Consider the following 18,179-nt stretch of genomic DNA (forward strand, 5'->3'; position numbering starts at 1 on the left):
GTTACTGGCATGTAGCTGGGGCATCTATGGAGTATCGGCGGTTTATCTTCAGGATTGCGAGCCAAAGACTTATCAATATTTTCTCTCTGTCTATCTAGTTACCTATTGCCTATTGAAACGTTGAGATGCAACCAAGGCATAGCATACCGCGATATGTATAAATAGTCGAGTCGTCAGGTGACATGAAGTTTGTTTTGGTCGCTGCCATCTCAATGAGACATCGCTAGGGCATCGTCAACCCTCACTGTGAACATCGCACAACATCCATCATCGCATCAGATTATCTAGAATTGACACATTCGAGGTCGGATTGTCATAACCCACAAGACAAGAATGGCCGACTTCAGTTGGAGTGGGTCGGACCCTGAACTGCAGGCAATGGAACCCATAACGAATGGTTCCTCTTACTATAAAGATAGCGAACATTCAAGCCCGACCAGTAAATCGTCACATGCTAGGTATGATTCTGATGGTTGATCTGAGACCCGGCCTGTTTGTCACAGGTCACGACAATAAATTAACACCTGGTCGGATCTTCCAGAGACATGCTCTAAGCGAAGGACTAAGACCACGGAACGACTCCATCCGAACGGCCAGCAGCCAATGGCAAAATTTCTGGCCGTTTTGGGTCCAGGCGCATCCCAACTCCAGCTAAATTAAATGAGCCTGTTAGAGGCATCCCAAGGACTACGGAGCCTAAATGCAACGAGATGTCTTACCCCGTGTTCTTGGCCGTAGAGCCGAACTCTCATCGTTTGTGCTCGGACGAGGAGATCTTGCTTGCTTGTTTCTTTGCCTGTGATTGTCCATGATACAACAGAATCTGGCTTCTTCTGTTGTCTTGCCTGCAGTAAGCCTGTTTCAGGCAGTGAGCCGTGCACGGCATGGAGAAAGATGACGATCTGATCAAGGAGCTGAAAGTCCCCGAAGACCTTGTCTTTGGTGAGGGATTACAAGACCAAACCGCGACGTTCAACCTATCCCTGCGCGCCGTTGACCCGGTCGATGTATGTGTTGAGGATCTATCACTCCAAGTTGACACGACGCGCCCATTATGGGAGACGCCGCCGTCACAGATATGGCATTGGCTCTGCCGGAAAAATGCGGACACCCAGACACATAAAACTGTCCTCGACAGCGTCGACGCATTCATGCCCAGTGGGAGTCTTACGGCGATTATCGGTAGCAGTGGGTCTGGAAAGACATCGCTGCTCAACATTATGGCTGGTCGGATGAACTTGACCAAGGCTAAAGTCTCCGGGACGACCACCTTCAATGGAGTTGCGGGCATTGAGGGGATTCGCAGCGCATATGTCATGCAGGAGGATGTACTCATACCCACCCTGACGGTTCGAGAGACTCTGCGGTATGCAGCAGATCTGCGATTGCCGCCGCCAGCGACGCAGGAGGAGCGCCATCGGGTTGTCGAGCAGGTGATATTGGAATTGGGGCTGAAGGAGTGTGCCGACACACGAATTGGGACAAACACACACAAGGGTTGTAGCGGAGGGGAGAAAAGGCGGACGAGCATCGGCGTGCAGATGCTGGCGAACCCGTCGGTGAGTATCCTTCAGATCACTGAAGCCAAAAAAGAAAACAAAAACCAAAGGCATTCTAATCTATGAGCAGGTGTTGTTCTGCGACGAGCCTACGACGGGACTCGATGCAACGAGCGCATTCCAGATCATCCGGACGCTGAAGAGACTCGCGGAGGACGGTCGAACTGTCATCGTTTCGATTCATGCTCCCCGCTCTGAGATCTGGAGTCTCTTTGACAATGTGATTCTTTTGGCACGGGGATCGGTGCTTTACAGTGGACCGCTTCGGGACTCCCTGTCCCATTTCGAGGCCTGTGGTCATGTTCTGCCGCCGTTTGTGAATCCAGCTGAATTCTTGATCGACCTTGCGGCCATCGATAACCGGACGGAGTCGCTCGAGGCCGCATCGATGGCCCGAGTGGAGCTTCTCAAAGCTGCCTGGAAGTCTCGAAGCTCTGACCGGAAACAGATCGAACAGCCTAGGCCGGAAAGGAAGACGTCAATGCGGTCTGGTGCAGTTACATCCATAAACAAGGCAGCTTCCTTCCATCAACAATTCCGTGTTCTGACCTCTCGGACCTTTACGACAACCATCCGAGACCCTCTCGGCATGGCGGGGAGCCTTCTGGAGGCCGTGGGGATGGCTGTCATCAATGGCTGGATATTTTTACAGCTTGATGAGAGTCAAGCTGGTATTCGATCACGACAAGGCAGTCTGTATACCGCAAGCAGCCTCAACGGATATCTGGTGCTTCTTTACGAGACGTATCGTCTGACAATCGACATACGTCTATTCGATCGCGAAAGAAATGAAGGCGTCGTAGGTGTCCCGGCCTTCTTGCTGAGCAGACGTGCAGCGCGCCTTCCCCTAGAAGACCTGCCTGTGCCTGTTATCTTCGCAATTATATACTACTTCATGGTCGGATATCGGCTCAGCGTGGGCCAGTTCTTCATCTTCTTGCTTCTGACCATCCTCACTCACTACATTGCTGTCACCTTTGCGGCCGTCTCCATTGGCGTCGCTCGCAGCTTCCCCGGTGCGAGCCTTGTGGCCAACCTTTCATTCACACTACAGTCTTTCGCGTGTGGGTACTTTGTACAGTCGAACCAAATCCCTGTGTACGTGCGGTGGCTAAAGTGGGTGGCCTATACATTCTACATCTTCGGTGCCCTGTGCGCCAACGAATTCATCGGTCCTAACGGGCCCCCAGAAGGTCAGTTCTACGATTGTCCATATTCGACAGACCCATCAGATCCCGCGTGTACGCAATATACGGGCGGGTACATTATGGACAACCTGGGGTTCCCGTCAAACTGGATTTGGCGGCCTATTGTGATCCTCGTGGCCTTTGTGATTGGTCATTATCTGCTCGCTGGCTTTCTGCTCCAGTACAATCGTTTCGCCATTGACATCGCGCAAGCGCGGAAGACCGATGTAGATTTATCTGCCGGTAAAGAGAAGTTTGCCGAACGGCGCGCCGAGGAAGCTCGTCCTGTCACCATTTCGCTGGACAAGTATGCTTTGGAGATCCGGAAACGCCAGGTCTTTCGTCGGGGATCGCGGACGCTACCCATCCTCAAACCCATCACCGCTGACTTCCAGCCGGGGAAATTGAATGTCATCATGGGCCCGTCGGGCAGTGGGAAGACGTCGCTGCTCAACTCCATTGCACGAAGGTTAAAGGGTTCCTTGGGGACACAATATCGACTGCAGGGAAACATGCTCTACAATGGTGCTGTGCCTTCGGAGAGCGTGATCCGGTCGGTAACATCGTTTGTCACACAGGATGACGACGCGTTGATGCCGTCGCTGACGGTGCGCGAAAGTCTCCGTTTCGCAGCTGGCCTGAGGCTACCCCAGTGGATGTCGCGCGAGGAGAAGAACCAACGAGCAGAGGAGATTCTCCTCAAGATGGGATTGAAAGAATGCGCGGACAATCTGATTGGTAGCGAGCTCATCAAGGGCATCAGCGGCGGAGAAAAGAGACGAGTAACCATCGCCATTCAGATCCTAACAGACCCCAAGATTCTGCTACTGGATGAACCTAGTAGCGGCTTAGATGCGTTTACAGCCACGTCGATTATTGAAGTCCTCAAAGCGCTGGCAGCCGAGGGCCGCACCCTCATCATGACCATCCACCAGTCACGGTCGGACCTGTTCCAGCATTTCTCGAGTGTCTTGTTACTGGCCCGAGGAGGATACCCCGTGTATGCGGGTGAGGGCGAGAAGATGCTCCCGTACTTTCGGTCCTTGGGATACGAGTGTCCTAAGACCACGAATCCTGCTGACTTTGTTCTGGACCTAATCACGGTCGACCTACAGCAGGAGGATAGAGAAGCGCTGACCCGCGAGCGCGTACAGAAGTTGATCACTAGCTGGGATGGCCAACGACAGGACGAGGGCCGCCGCCCGTCTCAGATTGCGACTCCGGCGGAGCTTGGAAGCTTGAAGAGACGGATGCTTCCCTTTCGGATCACGTACCCGTTGGTGCTGCACCGTGCCGCGATCAATTTCTGGCGCCAGCCGCCTTTGGTGATGGCCCGGTCAATGCAGGTGGTAGGAATTGCGATCATCATGGCTCTGTTCTTTGCTCCTTTGAAGAATGACTATGCTGCCGTGCAATCGCGGATGGGGTTTATCCAGGAGTTTGCCGCGTTGTATTTTGTCGGTGAGTGTTTCATCCGTTCGTACGCTATGCGTTAGGTTCATGATGCTAATGAGCTAGGGATGCTGCAAAACATCGCCATCTACCCGAACGAACGGGACGTCTTCTACCGGGAAGAAGCGGACCACTGTTACTCTGCCGAGACTTTCATTCTACAGTACACAACGCTAGAAGTACCCTTTGAGGCGATCTCCTCCATCATCTTCGGGGTGCTCGCGGCCTACGCGGATAACCTAGAACGCAGTCCCAAGATGCTCTTCATCAGTGCATTCAATTGCTTCTGCATTATCAGCTGCGGTGAGTCGGTTGGAATCATGTTCTGCACGCTCTTCTCGCACGTCGGATTCGCCGTCAACGTCACGTCGATTCTGCTGTCTATTTCCACCATCCTGGGTGGTGTGATGAGCCTGAACGTCAACGACGTCCTGCAGGCGATCAACCACCTGTCGCCGATCAAGTACTCGATCGCCAACCTGGCGCCGTACGGGATGCGCGACCAGCATTTCACATGCACCGCGTCGCAGCTCCTAGCAAACGGGACCTGTCCAATCCAGACTGGGCAGCAAGTGCTGCAGCTGTACAATCTAGACAAGAACGCGCCGATGAATGTGATGGCGCTTGGCGTCTGCACGATCGTTTACCGATTGGTGGCGTATGCGATGCTCAAGGTGTTGCGTGAGGGATTTTGGCGTCGCCTGCGGTAGACTGACATCATCTGGGCTTGTATCTATCTTTGCTCTTGTACGGAGTATCTCAGGTCATTATTGGTAGTAGCAACTCACGAGAAACCATCGCCCAAAAAAAGAACTCCCGGCATGCCTTCTACATTCGGACGCGAAGACGATACCTGAAAGTGTATCCGTAGTGACGCAGCGAAGTCTAGAACACTGAAGTCCCGGGCAGGATCGGGGTTTCAAGGAACAGTGTGGACCTCGCTGCACCAGTCAGACTGTGACGCGTTGTACGTCTGCTTATTAACGTGTCCAAAATACGGAGGGTCAACCTGATTCCGTCGACTGAGCAGGCAAAATATAAGGCAGCGAGGCAACAGTTCCCCCACATTATCCAATCAGATCAGAGCCTGTATAAAGTTAGCTGGCAAGATGCTTATTTAAGCACTGACTCTCACTGACACTGATCATTGGATACAATAGACCCACATAGAGAACATTTTTGCGCCCTTCCACTGGGCCATATCCAAGCAGAGCCAATAGGATTTCAGAACTGGGTCTGTCCCACTGTGGCGCTGGTGTACGTAGCCTACTCCATTATTGCTTGCAGACTGCAGTCTGCAGTTCAACTTCCATGCTATCCGGATGACATGGTCTGGCCCACTGCCCTGTCTTGCTTGCGTGTGTGGATCTTGGCTGGTAGCCTGGTGGGGATGCCAACTTTCATAGTGCTGTGATCAGTGCGATACATAGCAGAATTGAGAACTTTTACGAGAGGAGCGAGTTTTTGTAGAGGAAAGTCATCAATATTCACAAGTCTAAAGTCTATGTATGTTTCCTGTACATCAAATCCGTATATGACTTTTTCATATATCGTATAGCGTAAACATGAATCGTAGCGCGTCACTCGACCTGTTCGACAGGGAGAGAGCAGCTAGCACTCTATATATGACAAAGTTGACAATGAGGGAATGAACTCAACCAGGAGTGAGAGAATGTCGTGTCCCAGTGTTTTGATAGAAAAAAGGAAAAAGAAAGAACAAAGCTCCACATGTTCAGGGCCTCAATTGCATCAAGCAAGAGTGTGAGTGACCAGTGGCCGGGTATAGTGCAATTGTAGGTCGTCGGCTCGCCGACATCTTTGGTGGTCATCTAGTTTCCAATGTTCAGGACGAAAGAGGTGTCGATAGGGCAGCCGTGGGTGGCGTGGTCGTCCTTGGGCTGCAGGTAGGCCTCGGCGCAGGCAGTGTCGCCGGCCTTGCAGTTGACGGCGGGGCAGTCACCGCTGGTCTGGGAAGGCTCCACAGTGAAGCCGTACTGGGAGAACTCGGAGTCGGTGCCCATATCGATACAGGACATGTCCCAGTAGATCTTGTCGCCGTTCTGGGTGTACTCGTACTGGAGGACATTGGACTGGTCGGGGCTGGTGGACAGCTTGATGGAGACGCCGCCGCCGTTGCTGTTGGTGCGCCATTGCTCGGTGTAGGAGCCGCCGCCCGCAGAGAGGGTATGCATGTCGCTGACACTATCAGCGACCGACCACGCGTAGACGGTTTGGCTCAGGTTGTTGACGATCTGGACGCCGCCTCCAGAGGCAGACGAGTTGTCGCTGCGCTGGATGACATGGGGCAGGGCAGTGGAGAGGGTAGCACAGGCAGCAGTGATGAAGGCCTTGGTGAACATCATTTTGACTGAGGATGTAGAAACTGAAGAGATTGTTCTTTGGAAAGAAGACAGAATGGTCTGTTCGACAGACAAGTGATAGTGGTAGTCAAAGATTGACTAAGAGAATGAAGCAGTCGAATTGACTGAAAAGAAAGTAATGTCACTGGGACAAAGAGAAAGACAACTGACTTGGATGGTCAAGAGAGTGTTGATTGATGATGAAGGAAGCCAGACTACCTGTCGCGACGGGGGTTTATATAGCTTCAGATGGGATACTGGAGGCAAGTCAAATTGCCCATTTGGGGTTAGTCAGGGTCGAGACCAGATGGCAAACTCCAACTATGGATTCAGTAGGTACGACGAGCACACGAGAGGTGAACCAGAAATTTGATCCAACGTGGCTCTAGGCACCCGGACCAGGGATCAATCACTCTTGGATCCATCCATCAGAGGTTCGCGTTCTCGAAGCCTGAAAGAAGAAGAGAATGAAAGAACCCCCACTGAATCCATGGCCACTACGTAGCCAGAACCAAAGAATTCTGGGACTCATTGGCTCAAGTTTTGCAAGTACCTGGCCTTTTGTTAGATTTGGTTCAATGACCGAATATTATTATCATAAATCCAGGGCAGACTTTCGAGGTCCCTGTTGATCTCTTGCATCCAGCCAATCAGCCATCACGACCACAGCCATATCTAAACCACTAAGTGAGATATATGCAAGTTTAATACCGCAACGATCACTACCTTTTGACCTCAGCCAGTGTATGACACCGTACGATGAGCTGGAAAATCTCTCAGTCGACAATAATTACGCAATTAAATTTAACATCACCATCAATAATAAATGGAGCTCTGTTTATTTTGCTGTCTGACACCAACACCCCGCATAATAAGGCAGTAGCACATGGATTGCCATATCCAGCTCCGCTGACCCCATTCCCAAAGCGTGTTGAGCCCCAGAAACCAGAAAGAAAGAAAAAGAACCGGACGTTGTGATCTATGGTTCGGCATCTTAGTTCCCTTTTTCCGGAACGCAAAAAATCTCTGGTCTTTTGGGGTATTCCCATGGTTTGCTGAAGTCTATTTGATCCTTTGGCAACGTTTTGTGGTTGCGTGGCACTTTGAAAAACTTTGTGGGCATACTGTTTCTATGAGTGAAAGCGTGGCAACATGCCTACTGCCAGACAAAGTGCGTGCATATTACTCTCTGTCGACAGTTTGGTTCCGACGAAGGCAAAATCCAACTCAACCTTGGCACCTCAGGCAGACAAAAGAGAAAAGTTGCTCTACGGCATGAGAAAACTCTTTTGGTCCTTTGTCAGCATTCGCGCCTCAAAGAAGACGCTGATTTTGAACTCTACCCCCGTAAACTCTTAGTATTGGCGCAGAAGAGAAACTTCACCATCCTTCTTTCTCATTCTTTTGCCCATTTTGCTGACATTTCAGAACCAAATCACAGAGTATTCTGAATGAAAACTCTTATGCTTACAAAGTGGCCAGAGCTTCTGGTCAGGATTGACATATGCCAACGTAGACACATCTCCGTCTTCCAGCCACTGACGTGGGATGCCAACTCCACTGCCCCAGCTGTAGTCACAACCGCCAATTATCTCCGTCTCAGGAGAGGAGAGAAAGGATCCAGGGCTCCATCCAGTATCTGAAAATTGAAGAGTGGAAGTCTCGAAAAGGGTCCAGGTTGTCTGCCCCTCCGACCCCTCCAACCCCTCCAGCCCCTCCAGCCCCTCTTTCACCAAGCGCAGATCCCCCCGTTCTAGAATTCGACTCCATCACTCCAGGCTTGGTTCCAGGCGTTCAGGGCCAAGGCTCATAACTCTAAATGTCTACGCCTTTGTGTCTCAGCAAAGGTCACAGGTCCAGTGGTCCGGTCAAAATGGTACATTGGCCTTGGGATATACAAGATGGAACAAAATTTGGTATACTCGCATGAACAGAAAAGAAAATGAATAAAGTCAAAAGGCAGATTCTTGCCTCGGATGAATATTGAATACTGGCTCCTCCCAGCCAACATAGCTTACGGTAGAGTCACACAGTCACACTCACACTCACACTACGTAGTGCCAATCACCAATATGGAGCCCGTAGTCCGGCCAGACTGGACAGCGTTCCCTCCGCCGCTGTGTCCTCACGCTTCCGATGCCCCGCCAGTTCCAAGTTGATTTGTCGATGGATGTGCACCAGCCAGTCCACATAGCTCTGCGCCTCATTGTTGCGATCCTCCAGCAACAGTCGCGCAAATTCGTACTCAGCCCCGTCCAATCCCTGCCGTGCCAGCTGGATAGCCACCGCCTTCGATCCTCGGATAGTCGACAAGTACTGTAGCAGATTGCGCACTTGCGCATTCAGGTGTGTCTCCAGCACGGGTAACGACGACATCTGCGGGTTGAGCTCTTGCAGAGACGTTTGCCCGGGTCCAAACAGATCCTCAAGCAGATTGGGGGAAACTTGTGAATGAAGCCAGAGTAGAATCATCTGCCCGTTGTCTACCAGGTACGCTCCGCCTTCCTCGATCTTGGAGTAGCTGGCGCGAAGCGCGGGTGGTACCTGTAATTGTCCCTGTTCATTCGGGAACCCATCCTCCGGTTGCATGTTGTGGATGGGGATGATCCGGGGATACAGGTACAGTGACAGCTCTGTGCATCCTATCGATCGTAGCATCCGGATATCATGAATCCGCCGGTCGGACGATTCCTGGCCACCTGTTTGGCCTGTTAGCGGCGAATTCATAGTTGCAACTCGTAGGATAGCTCACCCTTGAATGCCCTCGATTTGATCATGCTTAGCATGTACATGGAGAACTCCTTGAGATTCTCAGGTAACACGAGCTGTCCCGGAGGATGCGACCCTGAAAAGATCTTGCGGTAGCCGCTAAAAATATCCACCGTCTTCTCGGTGATGCTGGCCCGGACGTCTTTGAGTGGTTTGTCGAGCGTTTTGGCCGCCGCTGCAGGACATTAGTATGCGCTTGTCTCGAGACCCTTAGTCTGGGTGTTGGATACCCACCTTCTTTGGCCATAATGCTGACAACTGCGTCCTGGTCAACAAACTTCACCGTCTCCAAACCACCTTCGTTGACAGCGGCCACCGTGTTGATGCACCGCACCCGACGCTGCCCGTTGGCGGAAGTGTACAACAGCGCAGCCTGGAAGTGAGCATCTAGCTTGGGATCCAGTTTGCCATCGTAACTAAAGAGAACACCAATTGCCTTGTCTGCATCAATGGCTCCGATCTCGAGGTCGGCTCCAAACGTATGCTGCACAAAGTTTCCGTGATAGGCTGACACCTGAAGACCATTCGAGCAACGGACCTTCATCAGTGCCTGGAAGCCGGTGTCACGGGTGACCGAATGCGCCAGCTCCTTGGAGAGTTTCAGGATGTCGCGCGGAGCATGGAAGTTGGGGTAAAAGAATGTCTCGCCGCCAGTGACCTCGGGGACATGTCCTGAGAGGGTTGTCAGCGGACCACCTCATTTCCAGGCAAAGAAGACTTACCGATCGTGGCAACGTCCATATAAGTCCCATTAGGTGCCGCGATGAACATGTCCACACCAATACCAGCTCCCGCCAGTTTACTGGCTGTCCCTCTCCATGCTGCATTCTCTGTGGTAAACAACTTCCGTTCCGCATCCGTTCCATGGACCTTGGGATCTTCCCGCCGCACCAAAGCCCCAGGGCCCCAAGTGGGCAAGGTGGCTACAGCACAGATGATTTTCCCTCCTGTGGCTTGTAGAGCGGAGAGAGCTGCATTCAATGTTGGAAGCAGTACAGGCTCAGGCTTCTTACTGTGAGCGAAAATCTTCGGAATCTGGTGCAGCAGACCAGTAATTACATCCCTAAAAAAAAGCAGGTCAGTCACCTGAACGAATCCGGCAGATTTAGGGCTCGCACTTTGATTCGTAAGGATCCACGAAGAGACCCTCACTCAACGGCACAAATGGTTCTTCAAGGTCCGTCATCACCATCATCTGCGCTCCCTCAAGTTGTGCCTGCGTCGGTCAGCATCTGCAGCAATCAACAGTGACCACGGGAACATACACTCAGATTGTAGAACTGTACTTCTCTGTCGAACGTGACAATACCAATCTTTGAGCCTTCGGGAATCCGTCGCGACGATGCTTCGTCCTCCGGATTTTCAGAACCTTCTGTGCCGTACAGAGCCTCCATGATACCCTTGCAAATACCCTTAAGGAATCCTCGGCTGATAGATTCGTGACTGACATCGATCAGGAACAACCACCGTAGACCGACAGGCTCCTTGTTCCAGTAATCCTTGGGCACCAAGAACTCGACCGTGCCCATCATCAGTTCCGGACGTTGCATGCGGTCCACACGCGCTCCTGACGGATCGAGAGGGGCAAAGTACTCTGGAGGGACGTCGTTGGGAAACGTGCACATATTGCAAACGAACTTGTTCCCTCCGGATCTGAATGTCATGAAGGGGTTGATGTATGTCCTGCATCTTCGGCATCGTGGAGGCCCAGCGTCTCCAAAATCCAAAACGGGAATCGGCTGCTCACCCGGATCCAGTCGGGCCAGCGGCTGCAGGATCATCCCGAGAGGCAACCCGGTAGAGGACAAAAAGTCGGCTGTAGATGGAATATTATTTAGCGTAAGACGAGCGTACTTCGGGGACGAATTGCCTTGGTCGTGGGTCACGAAGGGAATGGCAGCCGGGGGAGGAAGATGCCGTTCCATAGTCGGATAAACGTGGTTGAAATAGTACTGCGCAGGCAGGTCGCGAGACCGAGGAATGCTGGGAATCTGTTCGGGGTCAATCTTGCCCTGAGTTGCGACTGAGCCAGCGCCAGCACTCGCTCCGGCTCCAACCCCTAAACCGGCGGGCTGGGCTACACCAGCGCCTGGCGAGATAGGACGCGGAGTGTCGGTAAGTCCAGTGTTCAGGAATTGCGATGTTGGCTGTACACCTCCCTGAGGCATTCCAGCAAACGGCCGTTGCGCCGGGGCAGTGGCAGAAGCTCCGCCAATATCATGGTGTGCATGTCGATGCTTCTTCTTGTGCGTCCGAGCCCCTCCATCCCCTGAAATTCCCAATCCACCCATTTGATGTGTCAAACCCGCCAAAGCCGGTTCTGCGGGAGCTGCCATCCCCGCCTGCGGGCTTGTATTGTAGCCGAACGGAGGAGGGGAGGCGAGATGCGGGGGTTGCTGCGGTTGTTGCTGTAAAGGAGATGGCGAGCCGTAAGGGGGCCATTGGTTCGGAGCTGCTGCGCCGTAATGAACTCCTGGTTGAGGAGGAATAGCTCCAGGGCCATAGCCGGCAGGAGGATGAGACGGAGGGGGAACTTGGTGGGCCATCCGATTGGGATCGGAGGGGTCTTCAGGAGGCGCAGGTCCCTGGCCAACAGAGTAATACATTGATGGGTCTGCCATGCTGCTTCATAACGCGGATACCGTGGGACTGGGAGGAGAAAAGGGACGACGGCTGATCAATGCATCAATCTGTCGAGCACGAGCAGTAATTTCAGACGCGCAGAAAGCGTCTTCTATGAAGTTGAGATCGCCGAGGATCTTGTTCGACATCATCAACAACTGACCACCTAACAATTAACCGGATTTACGTCGCTCCGAACCAGCTCCCAAAATAGGCGATTTGTATACATTCGGAAGTATTCCAGCCAATACCACCCGAGTATGACGGATGATGTCGTCCTTTTTCATTCGGGTCATTTATTTGAAAAGCAATGGCTTCAATCCACGATGATGACGAACTTCTCCTAGCCCGTATCGGGTACAAGCAGGTACTTTCCGTCTCGGGGAATGTCATCAATCGGTGCTAAGTACGATTCTCTCTAGGAACTGAAACGGGAATTCTCAAAATGGTCCACTGTCAGCTATGCCATCTCCATCTTGGGAATTCTGGGCTCAGTTCCAGCGACCTTTGGAGCTCCTCTGGCTGCAGGAGGACCAGCTACTGCGGTCTGGTGTTGGTTTCTAGGCTCATGCATGGCCATGTGCATCGGCAGCTCGGTTGCGGAGCTGGTCTCTGCTTATCCTACCGCAGGAGGAATGTACTTCGTTACAAAGCATGTTGTTCCTGAGGATCAGGTGCCAATCTTCTCCTGGGTCCAGGGCTGGTGCAATCTCTTGGGGCAGACTGCGGGCGTTTCCAGCGTGGCTTACACGGTCAGCCAGATGCTGCTGGCGTGCGCCAGTATGAACTCCGAATACTCTTACTCACCGTACAGATCAGTGCCCCTAGTGTCGAGGCGGCTTCAAGACTAATGCGGAGGTAGGACGGCAATGCAAACGGTCGCTCTATCTATTGTGATTCTGTGCGTGCTGGGTGTAATATGCTCTCTGACCACCAAGACTCTGCATCGGATCGTCTTCTGGTTCGCCCCAATCAATAGTATGTGACTCCTGTTTGTGTGGCCGGATCAATCCATGGAGCCTAACTGGGCAGTCTCCGCGACAATCTGTATCTGCATGATGCTCTTGTACCTCACGCCGGACAAGCAGTCCGCTCGTTGGGTGTTTACTCACTTTACGGATGGCTCTGGATGGGGCTCGAAGCTCTTTTCCTTTCTGCTTGGTTTCATATCTGTAGCGTGGACAATGACCGATTACGACGGAACAACCCAGTACGTCCCAGGTCTGACCTTCTATACTCACCCATGCTCATAAGAACTTAGCATGTCAGAGGAAACTCACGATGCAGCCTCGCTCGGGCCGCTGGCAATCCAATCTGCGGTCATAGTATCAGGCATAATGGGATGGATCCTGACTATCTCAATGTGCTTCTGCTTGACCGATCTCGACAGCATCCTTCGAACCCCCACAGGCCTTCCAGCGGCCCAAATCTTCCTAAACGCTGGCGGAAAGACCGGTGGCACTCTCATGTGGGGGTTTGCCATCTTAGTCCAGTTCTTCACCGGCTGCTCGGCCATGCTGGCTGATACGCGGATGGCATACGCCTTTGCCCGTGACGAGGCCCTACCGTTCTCCTCGTAACGCACCCCGTCCTTTTCCCCCTTTCATCGCACAGAAGCATAACACTAACAGAGACAATCGTCAGCTTCCTGTCCAAAATCAACAAATACACCCACACCCCCGTCAACGCCGTCTGGTTCGTCGTTCTCTTCAGCATCGGCCTCAACTGCATCGCCATCGGATCAACGCAAACGGCCACCGCGATCTTCAGCATCACAGCCCCAGCACTGGATCTCTCATATGTCTCCGTTATCCTTGCCCATAGACTCTACAAGGATAAGGTCAAGTTCGTCGAGGGGCCATTCACGCTTGGTCGATGGGCCGCAGCCATTAACTGGATTTCCATCGTCTGGGTCTTGTTCATAAGCACGGTGCTCTTCTTCCCGCCTACTTTGCCGGTCACGGCGTCGAATATGTAAGACTCGTCCCTGGAAACGCGAGTAATTATGCGAGGGATGGGCTGACTAACTGACTTGTCAACAGGAATTATGCGATCTGCGTGGGTGCTTCTATCGCTGCGTTTGCGCTCTTTTGGTGGTGGGCGTATGCGCGTGGGTATGTTCTCTATCTACGTCCCAAGGTAATAGTTCCGCATTAACGCTCCTATCATTTTTAGAAAATATGCTGGTCCGCGGACGAACGAGTATATTCAAGAGGTTCCCACGGAGGATTTGGACGAGGACTATGGAACATTGCGTTAGTTTCCAGCGAGGTCGTGAGTCAAAATCATCTACATGCTTGGCTTGATGAGTTTGATTGGATTTTTGCACGAGTTGTCTCTGAGAAATGTTCTTCCCTATTATGTTTTAGACGTTTCCATTAGATGGTTTGAGATTATAGATAGCTTCAGTTATCCTACGTCGATGCCCGCCATTTCGCAACGCCGAGAATGTTGCAAGCTACATACAAATACATAATGAGACATGCCTTATACATCCTGGTATTCCTATGGTCAACTTCCCGCAACAACTGCAAGACCCTCGTAGATCTTCCTCTTCACCGCCAGGAAGCTTCCCACACCGCGTCCCACGGCCTGGTTCATGGCCGCCGACTGCGCAGATGCCTCGATCTCAATCCTGCCAGTACCCGATTTGCGAACTGCGACCATTCCATCGATGAGGAGCGTTCCTTCACCACGAAACTCCGCCTTGTGTCCGGCGCTCTGCATGACCTTGCGCAGATCCGCCAGTCGAAAATCACCCACATGCAGAGGTCGAGTCATGGACCGGGTACCAGCCGCCATGTTCGCCGGTAAAACATCAAGCACAGGGAAAACGTCGGATTTGTCCGCGGCTGGCTTGGTTCCGCCAAGGGTGGATGTTGCTGCAGAACTGGCCTCGTCCTGCAACACCTTTTGTTTCTTGCTTGCCGACTCCTCGGTTCCCTCCTCGGGAGGGCTGAGTTCCGGTCCTCTCAGTTGGGCCGTTAGGGTTACTACACCCAAACTGCGAACGTGCTGCCATTTCAGGCGCCGGACGAGATTGGTGCTCAGCTTGACCATCCAAGCGTTGGTATCAACACTGGCATCGACCATTTCACCGTTTGTTGGCGTGAAAATGAGGGCCGAATCTGGAGACGAAACATCAACGCCAGCTTTGGCAGCGAGAAGCTTCTTGCACTCCGTCGCCAAGGCGGTAGTTTCCTCTTTCATTCCTCCAACCAGAATTAGTTTCCGCGGCTGGATGAGTGGAATCAGCATCTCTAAACTGCGCTTATCGTGTAGCCCAGTGAAGTCCACAAAAGCAAGGCGTGCGTTGATGGTGATCGAGGCCTTCTCGAACACGGCTTTTGCGGGCCCTTCAAACGATTGCTCAGCGGCTTCATCCTCTGATGATATCGCCGCATCAGCACCGTCCGCATCCTCGGTCATGCTGAGATCGTCCGCGCCACCCGCCTCCCTCTTATGAGCGTCGTCGGCGACCTGTTGCCGCTTGGCTCCGCTATGGGAGGCTCGACGTCCGTGCGGGCCCGCCTCGTCCCACCGTCGTTTTTGGCCCAATTTGGTCTGGGCTTCGGACCGACGCTGCTGCATGTCTGCCTCCTCCCGCTCCTCGGCTCGTAAATACTCCTCGGGCCGAATGAATTCTCCATATTCATCCCCGCGCTTTCTTGGAGCTACATACGGGAACATTCGTTCGCGGCCCTTCTTGCCACGGACATCGTAGTCGTAGACGTTCTTCCGCCGAAGAAGAACGTTCACACCCAGATCTTCGTCGCTAAGACCCAGCTTGTTGCGGTTGGCATGAGCCAACGAGGTGGAAAAGTTCAAGACCCGTCCCTGCTGCTCCGTCTCCGAATCTTCCGACGTAGAGCTCGATCGGTCGTCAAGTACATCTGTCGGGTTCTCAAGATTTTCTTGACCTCTTGTCTGCGATGCATCCTGCAGTTGTCTCTTGGTGGCGAGATATTGCTGATAGATCAACTGCTCCCCGGGGTCAAGGGGCGTTCGCCGTACATCTGTCCAGGAAAGTTCCCGTCCGCCGCTATGGACCTGCTCAAGGAGATCACCGTCTGAGGCTTTCTCCAAGGCAACGCCATCCTTTCTCTCTTCATACCATTGCCAGATCATGCTTCCAAGGGTCTCCCTGTGATGATCTTTCTTAATATCTGATGGCCGTTCTTTGTGAAGGTTTTCGGTCAGTAGAAGCAGGTTGTTCGGTCCTTCGGCTATCAATCGTAGGGATTCCTTTGCGAATCCCCAATCCAGAGATGTATCGGACGCAATAATCACCTTTGGTTTTTGATCCGTCAATACCTTCTCCAACCTTTTCCTGCGTTCAACTGTCCTGAGATGTTTGAAGGTGAAAGGACCTAGTCCCTTAGATCCCCCTTTGCCCTGGCCTTGGCCACCGGACCGTTGACCATCAGCATTTGACTGTGGTTGGCCCGTTACAGTGTCCACACCTTCCGCTGCTTCGAATTCACGCACAATGTTCTCATCCATCCATTCAAGCATACTCCTCGCCAGGCGCATTGTAGTATTCGCTTTTCTTCCGGCCAGGTATAACCCAGCGTTCTTCAAGGCGATATCGCTTTCATTATTTCCGCCAGCCACATCACGCCACGCATGCTCCAGCGCATATACAAGCTCCAAGACTCGAGCACTAGTGTCAGTTGGGATCAGGACAGTACCGCCCTTCGCGAGACTGCTCCGTATCATATCCAGGAGCAAGTCGTCGCGTTTCTTTCGTCCACCAGGAAGAGCAAACTTGTCTCCTCCCCGGGTGCTGCAGACCAACGCCGTCGGCTTGCGCAGTTGTTCAATGACCTCTGCTCCGCTGGCACCTGAGCCTCCGAACCATGCAGCGCCGGCCACAACGCTTTCTCGGGCCTGATTCCAATCCACTGCGTAGACAATCGATTCCATGCCATGCTGAATATGCCATATAGTTCCACCCACTGTATGTCCAGCATTGTACGCAGTGAGAGTCAGGCCGTTCAGCGGCGGCGAGAAAGGAGACGAGAGCGGCTGGTGCGGTTGGGAATACTTTAACGGATGAATGAGAGAAAAGTATCTGGCAATCTCCTCGGCGGTGGGAGGCTGAAGGAGAATTCGGCCAGCGCTGCTAGCTGCCGTGTTCCCTTCCCCATCTGTGACAGACGCCGCGGCGGATGCGGCTGACGTTGACGCGCCAGGTTCCGAGATTGAAGCTTTTGGTAAGAACGTCGCTGCAAGGGGCGAGGAGGCATACAGATCTTGAAGAAGAGTTCGACCGAGTGCGATGATAGGACTCGTAGCGTAAACAGGTATCTGGGTAAAAAGAGGAAACGTCTTGCAGCAGTGAACGAAAGCACCGATGTGCGCCGGAGTCGCGTGAGTTAGAAGTATAAGTGACAAGGTAGGAATATGCCTGTTCGGAATTTGTGAGTATGCGATGACGAGCTTAACTTGGCAAGCTGCTTACTTCTCCAATTCTAGTAGGTCCAGCGTATCAAAGGTATCATCCCAACCGACGTCCACGAGGATTTTGATGCCACCGTCAAGTTCCAAGATAGACTGTGAGGCCCTGGAGGAGGACTGCGCACCCAGCAGGGGAGTGAAGGTGAACATATTGGCGGTCCTTCCAGGTCTACCCCGGAAGTATCTGGTGCAGTAGAGGTGGTTTTAGGAACCGACGATGAGAACACTCTCAATTCAATGATCGGCCATAGAGAGGATTGCGAGTATAGAATATCAAGTCATATCATTTTATCATAGCCGGACAGAACAATGGTTAGCACAGCAATGAGACCTGCTAAGGTGCGATAATGAAGACAATAATATGCGATACGTCCCCGATGGTCATTTCACTACCCATGTTTGCCTCGTTTGCATTGCGACCCCTTCCTGTGAAATATGGTGCCTTAGGCATCACTGGTCCCATCGCAACGTTATTTACATCCTATCTACCTGCATCGGTCTCGCTTGCATCATGCTTCCTCAATTGCCCACAATATAAATTTCCAGTTCTACATTCGATCACTTACATCTATACATCTTGATATCTTCAGCAGAGAAAACTTACACTTACTCTACGACCCTCCAAGGTGCTTCCCGCCTTTTACTTTAATGGCGACAGTGGGGATGAACATCCTCGAAGGGACTTGGACAGATGGGTGAAAAACGAAAAAACGATGCTTGGTCATGAACTAAAATAATAGAGGCATATTGCAAACAGAAACATTTGACAA

General features: G+C 52.4%; 5 protein-coding genes across 5 annotated transcripts; 2 read left to right on the top strand and 3 right to left on the bottom strand.

The window, feature by feature from the left end:
- Nucleotides 1-884: 884 nt before the first annotated feature.
- On the top strand, nt 885-4,908 carry Aud_003261 (putative ABC efflux transporter; the record flags this gene model as incomplete). The annotated part of the gene is made up of 3 exons (XM_043288214.1): nt 885-1,559; nt 1,630-4,207; nt 4,265-4,908. The coding sequence occupies 3 exons, from the start codon at nt 885-887 to the stop codon at nt 4,906-4,908; spliced, it is 3,897 nt and encodes a 1,298-aa protein (XP_043144149.1).
- A 1,119-nt stretch (nt 4,909-6,027) lies between these two features.
- Nucleotides 6,028-6,561, bottom strand: Aud_003262 (putative extracellular thaumatin domain protein; the record flags this gene model as incomplete). Its single annotated transcript, XM_043288215.1, has 1 exon — nt 6,028-6,561. One exon carries the CDS (start codon nt 6,559-6,561, stop codon nt 6,028-6,030), a length of 534 nt encoding a protein of 177 aa, XP_043144150.1.
- A 2,061-nt stretch (nt 6,562-8,622) lies between these two features.
- Aud_003263 (Sec23/Sec24 family protein) lies at nt 8,623-11,948 on the bottom strand (the record flags this gene model as incomplete). Its single annotated transcript, XM_043288216.1, has 6 exons — nt 8,623-9,257; nt 9,311-9,502; nt 9,562-9,999; nt 10,050-10,390; nt 10,446-10,543; nt 10,593-11,948. 6 exons carry the CDS (start codon nt 11,946-11,948, stop codon nt 8,623-8,625), a joined length of 3,060 nt encoding a protein of 1,019 aa, XP_043144151.1.
- A 311-nt stretch (nt 11,949-12,259) lies between these two features.
- Nucleotides 12,260-14,209, top strand: Aud_003264 (amino acid permease; the record flags this gene model as incomplete). Its single annotated transcript, XM_043288217.1, has 8 exons — nt 12,260-12,316; nt 12,372-12,757; nt 12,812-12,927; nt 12,982-13,159; nt 13,211-13,525; nt 13,594-13,923; nt 13,992-14,063; nt 14,125-14,209. 8 exons carry the CDS (start codon nt 12,260-12,262, stop codon nt 14,207-14,209), a joined length of 1,539 nt encoding a protein of 512 aa, XP_043144152.1.
- Nucleotides 14,210-14,460: 251 nt separating this feature from the next.
- On the bottom strand, nt 14,461-17,559 carry Aud_003265 (cleavage polyadenylation factor subunit CFT2; the record flags this gene model as incomplete). The annotated part of the gene is made up of 2 exons (XM_043288218.1): nt 14,461-17,359; nt 17,414-17,559. 2 exons carry the CDS (start codon nt 17,557-17,559, stop codon nt 14,461-14,463), a joined length of 3,045 nt encoding a protein of 1,014 aa, XP_043144153.1.
- Nucleotides 17,560-18,179: the final 620 nt, after the last annotated feature.

This window comes from Aspergillus udagawae (genome assembly GCF_001078395.1).
Source record: "Aspergillus udagawae IFM 46973 DNA, scaffold_2, whole genome shotgun sequence".
Lineage (NCBI taxonomy): Eukaryota > Fungi > Ascomycota > Eurotiomycetes > Eurotiales > Aspergillaceae > Aspergillus > Aspergillus udagawae.